The sequence below is a fragment of the Phocoena phocoena genome, chromosome X, assembly GCF_963924675.1.
Source record: "Phocoena phocoena chromosome X, mPhoPho1.1, whole genome shotgun sequence".
NCBI classification, from domain to species: Eukaryota; Metazoa; Chordata; class Mammalia; order Artiodactyla; family Phocoenidae; genus Phocoena; species Phocoena phocoena.
The window spans coordinates 33,716,943-33,735,619 of record NC_089240.1 but is presented as its reverse complement, the minus strand read 5'-3'; the positions used below and the strand labels follow the sequence as shown (position 1 = coordinate 33,735,619).

Here is an 18,677-nt window from a genome sequence, read left to right as displayed (position 1 = left end):
GGAGAGCTTTTCTCCTAACACAGTTATGGAAGCTCAGTGACTGACTGATCTATTGACTTGACTATACTTCCAAGCAGACATCTTTTGTATGTCTTTCCTTCCTCTTAGACTCTGGGCTCTGCCTCTTCTGTGCTGCTTTATTGTGCTAGGCACATACATTTAGAAGTTATTTCTGGCAGCTGGGCCTCTGTCTCTCTTAGGGCTCTTGAAAGAATCATGACTTTTTAAAGAAGACACCTAGAACAAACAGAAAAGGAAAGCACTTTCTTTTAAACTGACATGTATTTTATACTTCACATAGTCCTTTTAAGTGGAGGCCCTACCAAGCCTAGGTATTTTTAGTGAATAAAAAAAGATTTATTATAGTATTTTTTATATATTAATTTTTAACTTGTGCTGTTTTAATAATTTACTTAGCGAAAAATGACCTCTTCCTAGGCCTAGCACTCGTCACAATTTATAAAACTTGATTTAGTGATGTTTTACTATCTAGAGGCCCAAATTCATTGACTATTTCAATACATTAGCTTGTAGAATTTAGGTCAGCAATTTGATTTTTGCCTTATTTTGTCCAGCAGGAAATGAATTTCATATTCTTAATGTATCATCAAAATCTCAATGTTTCATTATATGTTTTTTATAAAAGTTTATAAAGTTTTTATAAAATCTTATATTTTACCTTAAGTATTTTTTCTCATAGTGTTTTTTATATATGCAAATTATTATAATTAAAGAATATAGTAGATAAAAGGAAGAGGGTCAAAAATTTGAGAACTCAAAGGATTTTGTTTAGAAAAGAAAAATATTAATTATTATCTAGTGTATTGATAAAAACATTTCATTTGTAGTTGTTGTTGTTTTTTGGGGGTTTTTTTGTATTTTGGCCGCGGCATGTGGGATCGAACCTGGGCCTCTGCAGTGAAAGCGCCAAATCCTAACCACTAGGCCACCAAGGAACTTTCTCATTTATAGTTTTCATTTTAGATTTTTTTCTTCTAGAAATAAGCTATTCATTATTTCAAATTTTTAAAAATTTCATATTTTCTTTAATTTTGAGAATTTCATGGAATCAAAAGACCAATCAAAATTTGACAAAACGATAGGGAAGGTAGAAAACCATACATTTTTTAGCAATATTTTGCAAAATCAGTCTGGAAATATATTTAAGAATTGATTCAGATTAAGAAAAGGGGCAGAGAATAAATATTGATGGTACTGTGCATAATGGCAAAGTTAAGGCAGGTGGTAAATTTGAAAGTTAAACACAGATAAATGTTACTAAATCAAAATTAGATGTTCCACAGACTTAGAGAGTGGCATAAATTATCCCCCCAAAGAACCCCAAATCTGAGCAAAATGTCTGATAAAACTGGGCATTTTTATTCTAGTGAAATTTATAATAATGTAGAATCTTGGCAGTATTTTATAATAGATAAGTTACCTTTGTCAACTAATAGTAGTATGACGATTACTTGAAAAAATTTACAGAAACAAGAAACAATTGAGAAACTGAAGCAGCATACAGCTCATACTGAAAATGGCGGTAGTAATGAATATGAAAGTGAAGAGATGTCCAAAAAGATGAAAGAAGGGAAAGCGTATAAACAACTTTTGGCAAAAGGAATGTACATGATGCAAGCAGCTGTGACTATGGAAGCATTTTCAGATGAGGACGTAGGTAACAACTCAGGCCAGCAAAGGCCTCAGGCCAACACCAGTGCAGAGAGTTTGCAAAAAGGGATATTTAGACATGAAAATAAGCATGGTGCCTATCCACTTAAGAGTAAGGAGATAGAAAAGGAAAGTGATGAAGGACAAAGTCAAAAGGATTCAGAAGTGGAAAAAATAGTCTCTGAGAAGGAAACTGGTCTGGTGAAAATGACAGGTCTGAATGATATAAGAAAAAGTGAAGAGAATAGAAGAAATACTGATACATTCCTTGACGACTTACCAAATAGAGACATGAATATTGAGGATGAAGAAAATAAAAACTTTGTTAAGGAAAGTAAAAGTAACAAGCGAGATATGATCTTTGACAGTGAAAGAGAATCTATGGAGGAGCCAGACAGTTACTTGGAAGGTGATAGTGAAAGTCAGCAGGGTACAGCTGATGGATTCAAGCAGCCTGAGTCAATAGAATTTAGCAGTGGAGAGAAAGAGGATGAAGTGGAAACTGACCAAAACTTGCGGTATAGCAGAAAATTTATTGAACAAGGACATGAGGAAGAGATCGAACACAGAATGTCCAAATACATGGCAAAATATGGTTTTAAGGGTGACCACATATCAGACACCCCAGAGGAGCAGGAAGGAGAAGATGATTCAGAAGGAAGTGGAATAGAGGAGCAAGAGATAGAGATAAATGAGGAGGTGCCTGGAGAAAAAGAGGAAGAGGAAGCAAAGTTCCTGTCAGATGACCTTACAGACAGAGCAGAGGTGAGTGAAGGCGAGGGAAAGCCAGAGGGAGAGGCAGAGCACGTGCCTGAAGGTGGAGGTGAGGGAATCGGGAAGGAGGGTAATTCAGGAGTGGAACAGAGGAGTGGAACAGGAAGTGAGGAGGGGGAGGAGGAGAAAGACAAGGGAGGAGGAGAAATGGAGAGCCTGAGTAAGGGAGAGGAAGACCTGAAAGAGGAGGAGGAATGGGAGCAAAAGGAGAGGGAACAGAGCCATCAGGAGGAAAGAAACAAAGGGCCGGAGGAAGGGGAAGGGAGCGAGCAAGCAGGGGGGGAAGGAGAGGAGGAGGAAGGCAAGGAGGAAGAGGGGGGAGAAGACAGAGAAGGAGAGGAGAAGAGAAAAGGGAAAGAGGAAGAAGAGAAAGGAGAGGGGGAGGAAGTAGAAGAAGGGGAGGGGCAGGAAAGAGAAGAGGAAGGGCAGGAAGAAGAGGGGGGAGAGGAGGAGGGAGAGGGAGGAGAGGAGGAGGTAGATGAGCAGGAGGGAGAAGGGGGAGCGGAGGAGGGAGGAGAAGAAGGAGAGGAGGAGGAAGGAGATGGGGACGGAGAGGGGGAAAGAGAGGGGGAGGAGGAAGGAGGAGAGGGAAAAGGAGAGGAGGAGGAGGGAGAGGGAGAAAGAGAAGAAGGAGAGGAGGAGGAAGGAGATGGGGACGGAGAGGGGGAGGAGGAAGGAGGAGAGGGAGAAGGAGAGGAGGAGGAGGGAGAGGGAGAAAGAGAAGAAGGGGAGGAGGAGGAAGGGGAGGGAGAGGGGCAGGAAGCAGACAGGGAGGGAGAAGAGGAGGGGGAAGAAGGAGGAGAAGAGGAAGAAGAAGAGGGGGAGGAGGAAGGAGGAGAGGAGGAGGAAGAGGGGGAAGGAGAAGGGGAGGAGGAGGTAGGAGAGGAGGAGGGGGAAGGAGAAGAGGAGGGGGAAGAAGGAGGAGAAGAGGAAGAAGGAGAGGGGGAGGAGGAGGAAGGAGAGGAGGAGGGGGAGGGGCAGGAAGCAGAGGGGGAGGGAGAAGAGGAGGGGGAAGAAGGAGGAGAAGAGGAAGAAGGAGAGGGGGAGGAGGGGGAAGGAGAGGAAGAGGGAGAGGGGGAAGTCAAGGAAAGGGAAAAGAAGGAGGGGGCAGCGAGGGAGAGGAGAGAGGAAGAAAACAGCAAGAAAGAAGGGGAGAAGGAAGAAGAGGAGGATGATGAGGAAGAAGAGGGAAAGTACCAGGAGAGAGGCAATGAAGAAAGTGGAAGGCAGGGAAGGCAGGGTGGAGGAAGAGAATCCAGCAAAGGGAGCAAGATGAGAGGATCTGTGAAATATGACAAAGATAAAACATATCCAAAAAAGTTTATTACTAACAGGGAAGGAAAGGGGAAAGAGCATGAAGTACAGAGGTTCAAAATGCCAGTGCAGTCAAAACAACTCTCAGAAAATGGGCCACCAGGTTCCAAAACATTTTGGAATAATGTATTACCACATTATTTGGAATTGAAGTAACAAACTTTAAATTGGACCTGATTATGTCCAGCCAAACAACTTGAACACATTATGAAGAATAGGCACTCATTCTGTTATATTGATTTTATGTCATGGTTACCTTACCTGTGGTACAGTAGAAACTGATAAAGATAACTTGAGGCACTGGTAAATTTTGGTTTCTCTTAAACTAATATTTTGGTGTATTTTCCCCTGAATTATAAATATATAAGTAGAAAATATCAAAAGATCATAGTATATAATTAATATTATTATTCCTCATTAAAGACAGTTTTAGGAAACGAGTATATTGTAAAAGTATTTTGTGTATACAAGTAAGTCCCTTTAAAAATGGCACAGATCTTTAAGGGTTATAAAAACGTCTAATTTCTTATAAGTATGGTAGCATAGTTTTTTCAGTCTATGATTACAGTTTCCCTACCGTATAGAATAATTTTATAAGAATGGGTGGTATTCTAAAGCTAAAATGAGGAATTCACATTTTTAAAAAAAGTAGTGCTGTCTTTTTACCTTTTATGTATCCTTTTTGCAGCAATCTACAAAGTGACAGCTGGGTTCAGAGCTTAGACGCTAATGTCTCTTTTAGTTACTGTTTGGTAAATGACAGAATATCTAATGAAATGGGGATGAACGTATATTGTAAAAGTGTGAAAAACTTTAAGTATTTATTGCCAAGCAAAGCTACTCTTTGGGCTTCAGTTTCCTTATCTGTAAAATAGAATGGATTAGATGATATGATAACTGTTAGCCCCTTGTAACTCTTAGGTTCTTTCATTCTAACGTGTTTGTTATTTGCATAAGAAAATTTTTTAAGGAAAAAAAATTATGACACCTTTAATGTCTTTTGTCTTCCGTAATTCTGTGCTTCTAAACTCCTATCATTTCTGAGCTTTCACTGTACTGTCAGAACTTCATTCCCAGTACTGCCATTCCCAGTGTCTATTACTTACCTTCAATGTATTCTTCATTCACTCTTCTGTAATTCTCTGTTTGCTGTTTGTCAGAATGTTTCAAGTAAAATAAAAATTAAATGTATACAGTCAGTAGTTGTATGTGAAAAGAGAAACTAATATTAGATATTGAATTTTAGAGAGGCTAGATTTCCACTAGAGTAATTCCATTGTATGTAGTGCAGCTAGTTTGTTTCATTATTGTTTATTCATAGCTTTCCTTCCCCAGTCCTTTCTATATCTTAGACATGAGGAATTTCTTATACTTACTTTTATCAAGGACGATTGTGATGGTAAACATCCTATGAATTTTGTGTAGTTGAATTCTTTGCACATTTGATTTTTCATGAATGAGAAAGAATATGAGGAAAAAGACTAGGATAGGAAGTGAAGAAATTCCTAGGAGTAGTTATAAATTTTGTCTTAGCTGCAAGGCTCTCTGGTAGCTTCCACTGACTAACCAAATATACGGATTTGGCGTTGCAGTGTTCTAGCAAATTCTACCACGTTCATTAGTGTTAGTAGAATTGAATTAATACTTCGATTAAAATGTATGTGCTGTGTTGTTAAATCTGGTGCAAAACGTGGTTATCTTAGAAGTAGACTTAAGATTAAATAAGATGGATGACAGAAGTGGAGTTCATAAAGGAAAAACCTCCAAGGAGATGAGAAACTCTTAAACTCAAGTTAAAGGTATGGGCATTCATCTTCCACTGAAGAGATAATTAGCCAGCAATACTGAAATGATGTTCTTAAAATATGTGCATCTCAGAATTTGAACCAGTCTAGGTAACCAATTGTAAACAGCATTTCTTACCCATTTCTTCACATTTCCCTGGCCCCCAAAAATCTTTGTGCTCTTTTAGAAGCAGTCATTCATGCATGCCTGGTACTCTGGTCAAAAGAGCACCGGCCTAGTCATTTTCAGACCCGAATTAATAGTTGGTTAAGTAGATTGGAATAACTAGTTCCTCCTTTATTGTCCCCATCTGCTGGTTGATCATGCTTTTACTGTAGTTTATCAGTCATCATTTTTGAGGCAAGTGTGAGTTGTGTATGTAGAATCCATTGAATTACAGTTTCAAATGAGGACTCTGGCAGAAAAAATAAGGTAAGCTACAAAGAAGTACCACAGAAACATCTGCTGCTGCTGACCAGCAGCACTCCAGGTGAGTGCAATTGAAATGTTTTCTATTATTTCACTATAGAAATAAGTTTTCTGTATACATGTAGATTAAAAATAAAATGCTACCTCGGAGAAAGGTGCTGTAATTCCTTCCTTCATTCTTTCCATTGTGAAAGTTAAATGTGATATTATATGCCCAGTACCTGACACATAACTTAGGGTTGGTACATATTATTCAGTCAACAAATATTTATGTACCAAGCACCAAAAAGAGAACAGAAGCTATCCCGAATCAGGTGGATCTCAAGCAGTGAGGGCTGCAGGAGCACAACTTCCTGTGCTCCTCTGACCTATCAGGGATGTTAGGTAGGTATAGATTTCGTGAAAGAACACCAGGTAAAAAGAGTTCCTATGACTCTGCCTTAACTGTTGCTTAACAGTGCCCTTATATTTCTTGACACCTCCATGTTATTAGCCAAGACTGCCCAAAGATAAAAATATGATTTGGAAACAAATCTATGGCTTTCCTCCATTAAATCCCTTAGTTAAGAAAGTGCTTTTTGTAAGATATGGCTCCTGATCTCAAGGAACTCTTGGCTGTTTCTACAGGCTGACCGGAAAATTTACCAGCATGGTAGAGTGCTTCAGGGGTGGCACTTCAGCTGCCACTGGGAAAAACAAGGAAAGGGCTTCCGGGAGTGCTGGTGAAACTTGAACTGAGTCATGAAAAGTAAAACCTATCCAGGCAAAGAGGGGGCAGGGTGATGAGAGCCAGGCTGACGGAAGCCAGGAGAGTGTTTCCGTGTGACTGCAGCCTAGCGTATCCTTTGACCTGGATAGAGGGGCACAAGAGCTTCCGTGTTTGTAAAAGATGTTAAAAAAGAGTAAGATGATCACACTTGGGCTTTTGTAGCGTCATTCTGGCAGCAATATGGAGGGTGGATTAGAAGGGAACAGGACCAGGGTCAGTCAGAAGGCAGTTACAGTAGACCAGGCAGAGACTGAAGAGGGGCTGGACTAGGACAGTGGGATGGAGAGTTGCAGACCTGTATTACTGAGAGAGATTTGTGGATAGAATTGGAGAGCTTAGTAAGGATATGGAGCTTGGAGGGTGGTAAAGTCCAAGCTTTTCTTATTTCTGGCTTGGAAAATTGGGAAGAAAGAGTGCCATTCACGGAGACTGAGAACTGAGGAGTAGGGGCAGATTGAGGAGACTGCTTGGGGGCTTGTTGATCCAGGAGATGTTCAGCAGGCAGATACACATTTGGGTTTGGAGCTCAGGGAAGATGCTGAGTATCAGCAGCTTATAAATGTAGTTAAAACTGTGGATTTGAATGAGAGGCAACATTCATATTGTGAAAAGAGAACTGAAGAGAATTCAGGGAAACATCAGTAGGTAAGGGGAGGTTGAAAAAGGGAAGCCTGAGAAGGAGGAAGGGTAAGAACACTTTCTAAGAAACAGAGGGGCCCCCAAAACCAAGGAAGAAGGAGCAGTGGAGGGCTGCAGAGAGGATCTGGGGCAGGGCCCACGTTGACATCAAAGAGTGAAGTCCAGGAAGTCCGCTTTTCAGAGACATAGAATCAGAACTAGGTTTTGAGAAATAAATATCAAAGAGCTCTACTGGCATATTTCTCAATTTAGGAAGGGAGATGTATGTTCCAGAGACTTTGCTGCTCTGGGGTGGAAAAATTCTAAATTTTTATTTGCTGTTATTATATACAATGGTTACATAAGAATAGGGTATTGCTGAAGTGAGCTTATCAACGAAAAAGAGGAGTATGCAATGCTTTAAATATCAGTGGGTGGGGCGGGGTGGTGAGGAAACAACTCTGAGGGCAGCCATTATGGTCTGCAGATTATTTGGGCAGAGTTGGTTCAGAGCATGGGCTCTGTAGTCCAGTAGGGCTGAGTTCCAAACCCAGCCCTTCACTGATTAGCTGAGTGGACACCTGGAAGGTTTTTTTTTTTTTAACCTTTCTGAGTCTTATATCCCCCTTTTAGTAAAGGGGGGGGTCTTTTGATACTTACGTTAGTTAACACATAGAACATGTTAGGGGTACTCAGCAAATGCTAACCTGCATCACTCTAGTTATCCTCTCTGATCATACCAAGTCAGGCACAGTGCTCCCCTCATGAATCTCCAAGTCACTGGCTGATGTGCATGAGTTTAACTTACTTTCATGTGCCTGTAAACCTTACTTTCGTTTAAATACAGCGTAGCAACCCCCCAAAAATTAGCTTATGGAGGTAGATCCATGGAAATGAAGTGGATAATGATAACCCTTAAATATGGGGTAGAGTGAAACTATCATTACACACCATACATGGGTCAAATACTGCCCCTCAACATTTGAACCACGACGAGAGGCTGATGGTACTCACATGGTTAGCCTAAATTTAGATGTTAGTGCTGTCACCGGACCACAGATTTCCCTCTGTATCCTAATGTTTTTATCACATAGTTAAAAAATAATTCACACATAAAGTGTAATCATGGATCATGCATTTGTTTAAGATAAAGAGGAAGATAAATCATCTAAGGAAAAGGAGGGGGAAAATAATAGAGTAAAACTGAAAACAAGAATAAAACTGTGAACCAGCAAGATGTTCTGTACCCTGAGCACTACATTCATTTTTGCAGGCCACTTATCAGAGTCAAACTGTAATATATTTGGTGATAAAAATACAGGATTAGGAATGAAGTAAGGGACTGGCACACAGAAAGAAGGGAAAGTTTAGAGATTATAAAGTAGTGTCATTAAGAAGTGAAGAATTGGAAGTCACAACTGGCAGCCCATGGGTGCAGTCTGGCCTGTAGACTTATTTTGTTTGGTATACATAGTGATTTTTTAAACATTTGAATCAGATGCCAACATTGAAATACCAGGAGATTTTACATTGAAAAAATATTTTTCCGGACTTCTCTTGGAAAACCTGAGGGTCTAGGAATATCTTGCCCTGTGGCAACACTGGCCAGTAGCCCAGCTGAGGCCACCTCCCACTTCCCTGCCATCCAGGGGCTGCTCCTGACAGGCGTCCGCCTTCTTCCCTCGCTTGCTCTAGCTACCGGGCACCTGGCAGAGAATAAAGGGATGTGTATGAGAAGGTAGAGCAAAGAAGTGTACATTTTAAGTGAACTATTTTCTATTGATAAGATCTGGGACATGGCAAAAAGCATCCAAGCTTCTTGTTTTTTGACAGTCCTCAGTGCATACTTGGGATTTTTTTTATAGAATGGCCTTTATAAAATCACTTATATTTATATACAAGTACTTATTGTTTGCTCATATTTTCTCTGTAAACAATCTTTTTCATCTTGATACAAACCCTCCTAGGTAGGTGTTGCTAATGTCATTTTTCCATTTTACAGATAGACTGAAATACATTAAGTAGGTACCTTGCTCAGGCCAAGAGTAGTAGAGCAAGGCTTTGGAAAACAGTGTTTAGGTCTTTGTATTTAGTGCCCTTCCCACTCTCCACTCCTGCCTCAGTGATGTCTAGCGTAGTTATAACTTGAACTTACATGTTAGCTCTTCTTGTCCTAAAAACACATATCTTGAAATTGAGATTTTAAAATATACACTTTCCACCCAATGACTTAGATATGAAGTTTTATGCTCTATTTAACTTGTTTGGAAAACATTTTCTACCCAGTGTGACATTGAGGCATGTCATGAATCCAGAATTGTAGCACAAAATTTTACACTTTATAGTCAACTTGAAAAAAAATTCTTTTGACGTTAATACATAGACAAGTATATATCTCATACATGTATAGCTCAATGTATTTTCCACAAACTGAACACACCCATATAGTCAACATCCAGATCAAGGAAAAGCACAGTTCAGCTCCCTAGAAGCTCCCCTTCAATCCCCTGCCAGCCATTTCCCATCCGCCACCCCCTCCAGGGTGACCACTAGGCAGACTTCTGATAGCAGCCTCTAGTTTTTAAAGCATACAATGTAGTTGTTTCTTAAGCAAACTGAAACCTCATGGGAACATTTGGTTTCTTGGTATTTCCCATAAGAAATGTAAAAAGTGTTGCCCTGGGCCAGACCAAAGACTGCAGCTCCCCATGCTGTGTCTGACCAATGAAATAAGGGTCCTTTGGTGGAAACCAGGCCCATTCACTTCTTCGCTGGGGTCCTAACACCAGATGCACTTCCACTGACCACTCCAGATTACCTCTTTACATTATATGTGGTTCTGGTGACAAGAATGTATTTAAACTTTATCCTTTCTTTTTATAAAATGACAGTATTCTGCCAATCTCTCCTAAATTATTTCAGTTTGAAGGTAAGTGCTGTATGTGACTTAAAGTAGTTGTCCAGATATATGTAGATTAATTTTAAATGTGCTTAATTAAGTGCAAAGTGTCATGATTGATGATGTGATTTCTACTGCAGATGCCATTTTCTAAGAGCTTTCTCAAACTTTAGAAAGTGATATAGTTTATTGTTGATATAGATTTACATGAAGTTAATGAGTAAAATTGTAGTTCATTATAAAAGAGATGTTTTACTTATTTCTAAAATAAGCTATAACTCCATGTTTCTTTTTATAATAGCATGATATCCTATGGTTACATTACTACCTTAGTAAACTAGCACAACTGGAATTGACCCAGGTCCTAGATTTGCCAAACTGTCCAAGTAATGAGGACTTTGATAGACTACAGCTCGCTGACCCTCCCTCTGGGAGATAAGTGGGCAGAGTCTGAAATTCTCTGTCTCGGGAGCTCTGTTCTTTCTAGTTGGCCTTCATATATGTACATTTATGAATACATCTGTTTATCAGGCCTAAGTCTTAAATCTAGTAATCTTGCTTCCCGTTCCCTTCCAAAGTAAAATGATCTCTGATCATTTTAGCTACCCATAACATGCATTTGGCTAGCCATGATATGTCACTTAGAGGGGAAATCATGCAGAAGAAAAAGAAAGCTTTAGAAGTTCTTGGTAAATGGTAGCTACCTTGTTGTTAACCCTACCCAACCTAAACATGTAGCACATCCTTTAATGTAACTCTCTACCCTGGTACCCTGTTCCCTTCTCCCACATTCCCCTCCTGAGTGCACTGCCTCATGACCTTGATTAACCTAAGTTAAGCCCTCCCAGAGTAACTTCTGAAACTCTTTCTTAAATCTCAAGGCTTCACTTGCAGATTGCTTGTCCTCAGTGGGAATGCTATTAGGCCATACCCTTAGTGCTGTTGGCCTGAGGATGCCACTTATATGTTTTACTAAGGTGTGAAATACAAACACGTTCTCTCCCTAGCCTGCACTCTCACAATTTGTATTTTTGCCAGAAAAAAAGGTGAGTTAATTATTAGAGACATTCTTTTCAAACCACCCAGTAAAGATTTTGTTGGGTGTCAGGCTTATCCTTAGCCAAATAGCCACTAGGAAGGTGACCATGAGAAGCTAGTTACAGTGTTGAAGGGATATAAAGGGCATATATGGTCTCAGGCAAATATGGTTAAGGTGAACTTTGTAAAAACATTCTTCAAGGGAGTGAATGGCACAGATTGCTTACTGTGTCACCTATTTTAGGGGTCATTATGCCTTTAGTGAAGTACATAAATGAAAAGCATAGGAAAAAATATCCAATAAAGAGTCCAGTCTCTTAATGATAATAAATAAGCAGTTTTCCACCCAAAATATGAAATGGCAAAAAAAAATCTCAGTATAGAATAAAGGGTAAAACTAGTATTTTCTGCCTTAATAAGCATTACATGATTTATTACCAGTCTATCAAATCCATAGACAGGCTGTTTTGTAATTTGGATTAGCTTGATAGGAGCCAGATGGACTAAGTTCTCCCTCTGTCTGGTTTTCCATCTGCTTTAAATAACCAAGAGCAAACAATTTAAAGTGCCTGTGTCCCTTTATCCTTTTCCCAGAATGTAAGTAATTATAATTACCTCTCTCTTGTGAATATTGGTGAATTGTACTTCTGAAGTGATTTTAAATCCTTATGTTTCGGAAAATGAACGTAATATATACATATGATTATGTTATAATGCTACAGTAGATAGAAAGCTTTTTAACTTCTCTAATATTTAAAAGCATTCTTTTGAGACAGCCCAGAAAGCATTTTGTTTTTCCATTTTAACCTTACCATAGGTGGTAAAAAGAACTTTGGGAACCCTAGTCATTGGAAATGTTAAAATAGAGTAACATGCATGAAATCCTTGGTAATATAGTAACTTGATATGCAGCATGGATTATTCAGTATTTTATTTCTTTGACTTTAATATTTGAATTCATAGTCTATATGTTCTTTGAGATGGTATAAATTGTTTACGACAGCAATATCAAATCTCTGTTTTTTAAAGAAGAAAATTTTAACTCTTCCCTGATCATCAATTTTGTCACAGGATCACGAATTTTCAGAAGATGATGAGCCAGAAGACGTGCATGAGGAAATTAAGGAATATCTAGAAGGCGAGAAGAAAGCTACAGGAGAAAATAAAAGTGTTCCTGCAGACGACCACAGTGAAACCGACAACTCAGTTAAAAAGGTATTGACAGCCATTGAAAAGGTATGATGATAAGTGCTTAAATCCCAAGACCCTGCCCAAGAGAAAGCATATGGGTCCCCTGGTCTCTGCAGAGGGCAGATTCCAGCTTCCTTGGAGAACAGAAATATTTCCATGAATAACTTTGTTCATGTGCTATTAGGACAAGCTTTGACAAATTTATGAATCAGACACCCTTTTTTCTCTAGCATTCTTTCCAGATTTCTTGGTAGCATTCTGTTCTTCAGATGAATGGAAATCAATTGATATGGGCCAGTTTAGTACACTCTTGAGAAATTAATGAAGAAGTTCAGCCCCAGGTCCTTGAAATGATAAAATTACAATGTTAGCAGCCCAGTACTAGTGGCAGAAATGAGATGTGTATGTGCACACATACGTGTGTATATTTACATGTACATGGACAAATAAAAGTTGTTCACAGCAGTGTTTGAGGTTGTGATCAGTTCTGCAGAGATGTGGTATAGAAGAAAGTATTCATAGGAGGAATGGGAGGAGGCCTCACTGAGGAAGAGAAAGTCATCCTGAAAGTGGAGCTAGGGATGCCAAAAACATCTCTTCCATTTGGCAGACAGAAGAGTGACCCTGCTAGGAGACGGTAGGTTTGAAATCATTCGTTTGCTAGCACTACTCTGGATTCATTTCAGAGGTATGGAATTCAGAAACCCAAACTGAATGATACTGTATTGATTCATTTTCATTTCATTTTTTGGACCTCTTGCAAAGAGCTCTGAGTTAATCCTGCCTTCTCATTGATGAAACACTATCATCACTGGTCTGTGCGAGGTGCTTCTCTCTTTATTTAAATTGATTCGCTTTGAGCCTCATTCCCCTTTTCCCTAACATAGCCAACCATTGAAACATGCTTGTCCTTTTATTTGAATGTGTAATTGTAAAACATGTGTTGTTGTTTTGTGTGTATTTTTTTTCAATTTACAAAATGGTATTGTGCTAAAGAGGTCATTCTCTTCCTTGCTTCCTTCTTTTTCCAAGACTCCTTCCTCTCACTGAGGAAAATATATGTTCTAGCAGTTATTGTTTTCTTTCGGAGGGAGGGAACAATGGAACTTCCCTGGTGGTGCGGTGGTTAAGACTCCACGCTCCCAACGCAGGGGGCCCGGGTCCGATCCCTGGTCAGGGAACTAGATCCCACATGCAAGCCGCAACTAAGGAGCCCACATGCCGCAACTAAGGAGCCTGCCTGCCACAACTAAGACCCAGCACAACCAAATAACTAAATATTAAATGTTAAAAAAAAAGAGGGAGGGAAAGATTCTGTTTTATAAAGAACATTTATGAGTTCCAGTTATGGTGGTCCCTGAAATTCTTTAGCATAGGATTCATTAAACTCCAATTTGACATTATAAAATGTTGAGCTAATTCTTATACCAATTAATGTTCCTGAATCTTCTTTGAGTAGAATTCTTAAATATACAATTCTTGTTAATTATACGATGTTTTTTTTAAGGGAACTTTATTTATTTATTTATATTTTTTTAAATTTATGGCTGAACTGGGTCTTCGTTGCTGCACAGGCTTTCTTTAGTTGTGGCGAGCGGAGGCTACTCTTCATTGTGGTGCGTGGGTTTCTCATTGCAGTGGATTCTCTTGTTGCGGAGCACAGGCCCTAGGCACATGGGCTTCAGTAGTTGTGGCACGAGGGCTCAGTAGCTGTGGCTCGCGGGCTCTAGAGCGCAGGCTCAATAGTTGTGGCGCACAGGCTTAGTTGCTCCGCGGCATGTGGGATCCTCCCAGACCAGGGCTCGAACCTGTGTACCCTGCATTGGCAGGTGGATTCTTAACCACTGTGCCACCAGGGAAGCCCTAATCGTGCAATTTTAAGCTAGGAAAGACATTAGCAATCACCCAGCATCTAAGGCAGGAGTCCTGCAAAGGGAAGTAATTGTCACATGTTTATGTTGTTAGCTAGAGACTGACTCTAGAACCCTGCTTAAAACCAAGACTCTAGAACCCTTGCTTAAAACCAAGACTAGGTTTTCTAGCTCAGCACAAGTCTGTTTTTTATTATATTGTTTCTTTATTGTTTATAGGACACAAAAGCCAACCGAGAGGAACGGGCCATTCGTGAATACAGTGAAAATCCAAAAGGTGTGTGAGCACATTTGACTTCAAAAGCATACTTTTAAAAAGGCTAGATACAGGGCTTCCCTGGTGGCGCAGTGGTTGGGAATCCGCCTGCCGATGCAAGGGACGTGGGTTCGTGGCCCGGTCCGGGAGGATCCCACATGCCGTGGAGAGGCTGGGCCCGTGAGCCATGGCCGCTGAGCCTGCGTGTCCGGAGCCTGTGCTCCGCGACAGGAGAGGCCACAACAGTGAGAGGCCCGTGTACCGCTAAAAAAAAAAAGGCTAGGTATATAGAATACTACGTTCATATGTACATACAGATATTTATGCATATATGTGCTTTAACTAAAGAGTTATGACTTACACGTATGTATTCTGTTTTACACTTTTTATTGTCACATGACCCTCATAATAAGCTATGAAATATGTGACACAGGCTTATGTGTTCTCATTGATCACCACCACAGCTTCTTCATGGCTGCTCATGTGTCAGTGTTAAGTGGTTTAGAACAGCCTTTTTACTACTTTTTTTTTTCAATCAGTATTATTAAATTGGGCTTTTGTCCCAGACCTTGATATATATGTCTGGTGAGCACTGCCAGACCCCATCGCTGATGTCCAGGCTGGTCTAGAGCCACAGCAGGCCATCCAGTTATTTCCCCCCCGAGCCCAGACCTGAGTCTTTGATCTTACCACAGGCGTTTCAGAGGAGTCCTTTCCCAAACCTTGCTGTTGGTGTCAGAGAACAGGTGCCACAGAACAGAGGAGACCGTGACTGCCCTTGGGACCTACAGTTTCTACACCCAAATCATTGGTGCTTTTGCTATATGACCCCTATATTATGTTTCCACACCATCACATCACAGTGGGCCTTTTGCTGCGATGTCATTACAAATAACTGTCTGTGGTAGTGGATATCTGATCAGAACTTAAGCGGAAGAAGGAATAGTTCCCTTAATACATTTTTCCTTCTAACTTCTGCAAAAAGAGTAGTAAGTTTTAGAATATTTTAAGCAAAATGTTAAAATATTTGTCATCTCTAAGTATTCTTAGCATATAACCTAAAGTGTTAAAAAGAAATTAAATGTAAGATTTAAGTTGTTGATAATATAAAATTAGAAGATGCATATGCGTGAGTCTACTTTAAAGATCATTATTCAACTATATAACATGTGGATTAATTTGAAATACCAAAAAAATGACATGTCCGTTTCAGTACAAATAATTTCACTACAATGAGGTTAATTTTTTTTAAAGGTAATTTATATTTTACAGAAGTCTCCCCTAACATTTACTGTTACGTTTGCTATACTTAGTACTGGTCATCTAAACATTTACAACATTGGTCAGGTCATTCCGAGATTTTTGCCTTAATTTTTCAGGAAATATGTAGTTGTCCACTACTCTTTAGTATTACCCCATAATTCATGGTTGATAGAGTTTCACTGAAGCCTCAGGACTTTTCTTTTTCTCATTAGTTAGAAAAAATGTTTCTAAATATATCCTATCATAGGAAATATGCATGATCGTGCAAAGAGCAATTCTTCAGAAATCCTGGAAGATAGTAAATCAACAAAAAAATCAAAGAAGGTAAGTGAAATGAATTTTTCATTTTAGTGTTAAGGCTAAAGTATTGAATTGCTTCTACTACTTTTTATATGGTGATCCACATAATTTAACTCCCTTAATATGAGTTTTGATGACTCAAGCACATGTGACGAATTTCAGGTGATGTTTCACATTTTTAACGTGCATATTTACTTATTGGATTTTAGATTATGATTCAGATTGCTCTCCAAAAAAAAATAGCATGTTCCTTTCAATCATCCCATGCATACTGATTCATCATACAATAAAAGATATGTAAAAGAACTCTACTGCTTAAATTATAAGAGTATAGTATCCTGAGAGTCTAGAAGAGAGTAAGGCAAAGCCAAGAAACAGGATGAATGAAAAAATAAAGGTGACTGTGCTTAGAAAACATTACAACATGCTACTCCAGTCTCTCCTAGTACCTGTTTTGGAGTTGTTACAAGTCTGATGGATACATTTCTTCTTCTTGGAAGTAAATTACTCTTTCCACTTGCAGAAAAACTTTATTTAATCTTGAGGACACATTTCCAGGTAGAAGTGTTAGGAGGTAACATGGAAGACAAGAAAAATGAAAAGCCTCGTTAATTCTTATTCAACCTAGGTGTCAGCTTAAATGTCATTACCACATAGAGGCCTTTTGTAACCAGCAGCACTTATATAAATTATTATGTCCCATTATTATTCTCTCACAGAGCACCCTTTTCTCATACTTCTTAGTATTTGTCACAGTTTGCAATTACACAGTCATTTGTATATTCATTTACTTTATGTCTGTATCTCCCCACTGGCCTTCAGCTCCTTGGGGACATAAACTATTTTCTGTTTCACTTTCTAGTGTATCCTTAGCACTTATCACAGTTCCTGGTAAATGGTAGATGCTCAATAAATATTTTTGGTTGACAATGAATTGTAAAATGTGAGGGGGTAAGAAAGAGGAAAGGATGAAGGTAAAACCAGGAGCCGCCCTTAGGGTAGTAAACAGCCTGTCTTTTGCCATCTTTGTAGGTATATGCCACTCTGAAATTCCTTTCAGAATTACTTCAGAAATTTCAGAGATTATTTTAGCCCAAATCTCCATATTGTTATCTTTTACTAAAAATTACTTCATGACCATTTTTATCTTTATAAAATTATAATTGTGGATTACCGTACCCAAAAGATGTCTGTGACCTGGCTCAAAGGACACTTCAGAATTATTATTCTCCTTAGAATTATAACATGCGTCGCTAGAACATTTCATCAAGGTTTAAGAACTTTTTAGATTCTCCATCTAGTAGAACAGAACATTTAACAGATATTCCACCAGTATACTTCATAGTGTTCCTGTGAAAACTTTTTTCAGTTATAAAGAGCTCAGGGAAAGAGTCTGGAAAAGAAAATCAAATCTGAGGGAGAAGGATAAAAAGTAAAGGAGTCAGGAGACCTAAGAACCTAAGGGGAGGAAAAATGAAATGAAGCAGCAGAAAAAAATATTTGAAACACACCTCTGACCAAATGAAAATGCATATTGTAGAATACGTCGTCGAGTTTAGGGAACTTTTCAGGCTCTCCCGTCTTCAGCATTGTCCATAGTTGGTAGGATTTGGATACGCAGGACAGGAGAGGCCGGAGCCAGGGAAGGCATGCTGTGTGGCAGGCACCTACTGTAGCATCAGGGAGCCCCACCAGTCCATGGGACAAAGGTGAGGCCGGAGCCAGGGAAGGCATGCTGTGTGGCAGGCACCTACTGTAGCATCAGGGAGCCCCACCAGTCCATGGGACAAAGGTGAGGCCAGGCCAGGATACAGAGTGCCAGGCTGACAAATTCAGTCTTAAACTTTGATTCTGCTTAAATTCTCATTTATACCTAATGGAAAAATATAATTCAGTAAGTATGCATTTCCTTGGATAAAGAAAAGAAAAAGTATTGAAAATTATATTTTAAAAAGTCAAGCAGTAATAAATGTATTTCCTACTTAAAGAATAGTCTGTTATTCTATATTTTTTAAAAAGGAAATAGATGATTTAGATGAGATTTTTTTCAATCATTCCCACATTATATATTTTAATCTACAATGTCTCTAACCTATTTATACCATCTAAGCCAAACAAATCAAACTGTTTTTAAAACTTGGAAAATAAATGATGCATTGACTCATATCAAGATAAGCATGTGTTTGAAATTTTACATCCCTTCCCTTAATTAGACAGCCACTCCGAAGGTAATTTAAAAAAAGAAAAAAGAAAGAAGTACACTCTTGGTCTCTACAAGACAGAATTCACCATTGAATTTTGTTTTGATGATTTTAAATGTTTCAGATAGCCAGGTTAGGACCCATAATTTTAACTGGTGGCAGAGATCTTTTGATTGTTATATTTGGAAATCACCAAATATTGCTTTTCCAAACTGTAGCAAATTTGAATCCACAGTTAGCTGCTAAGAAAAATGTGTTATTGGCTTAATTTCCACCTAAGTAAGCTACTGAAAAAAGC

General features: G+C 39.1%; 1 protein-coding gene across 8 annotated transcripts in view; it reads left to right on the top strand.

Annotated features, from left to right (window-relative positions):
* RPGR (retinitis pigmentosa GTPase regulator) overlaps positions 1 to 18,677 on the top strand; it is a 61,117-nt gene that overhangs the window by 31,417 nt on the left and 11,023 nt on the right. For 4 of the 8 annotated variants that reach the window (XM_065900398.1, XM_065900399.1, XM_065900396.1 and 1 more), the window contains 3 exons: positions 12,369 to 12,533; positions 14,579 to 14,636; positions 16,126 to 16,202. In XM_065900398.1, coding sequence (XP_065756470.1) covers positions 12,369 to 12,533; positions 14,579 to 14,636; positions 16,126 to 16,202 — 300 coding nt within the window. Of the gene's footprint in view, positions 1 to 1,488; positions 1,679 to 2,290; positions 3,916 to 12,368; positions 12,534 to 14,578; positions 14,637 to 16,125; positions 16,203 to 18,677 lie in introns of those variants that run through there. The other 4 variants (XM_065900395.1, XM_065900393.1, XM_065900394.1 and 1 more) reach the window with 2 other exon arrangements.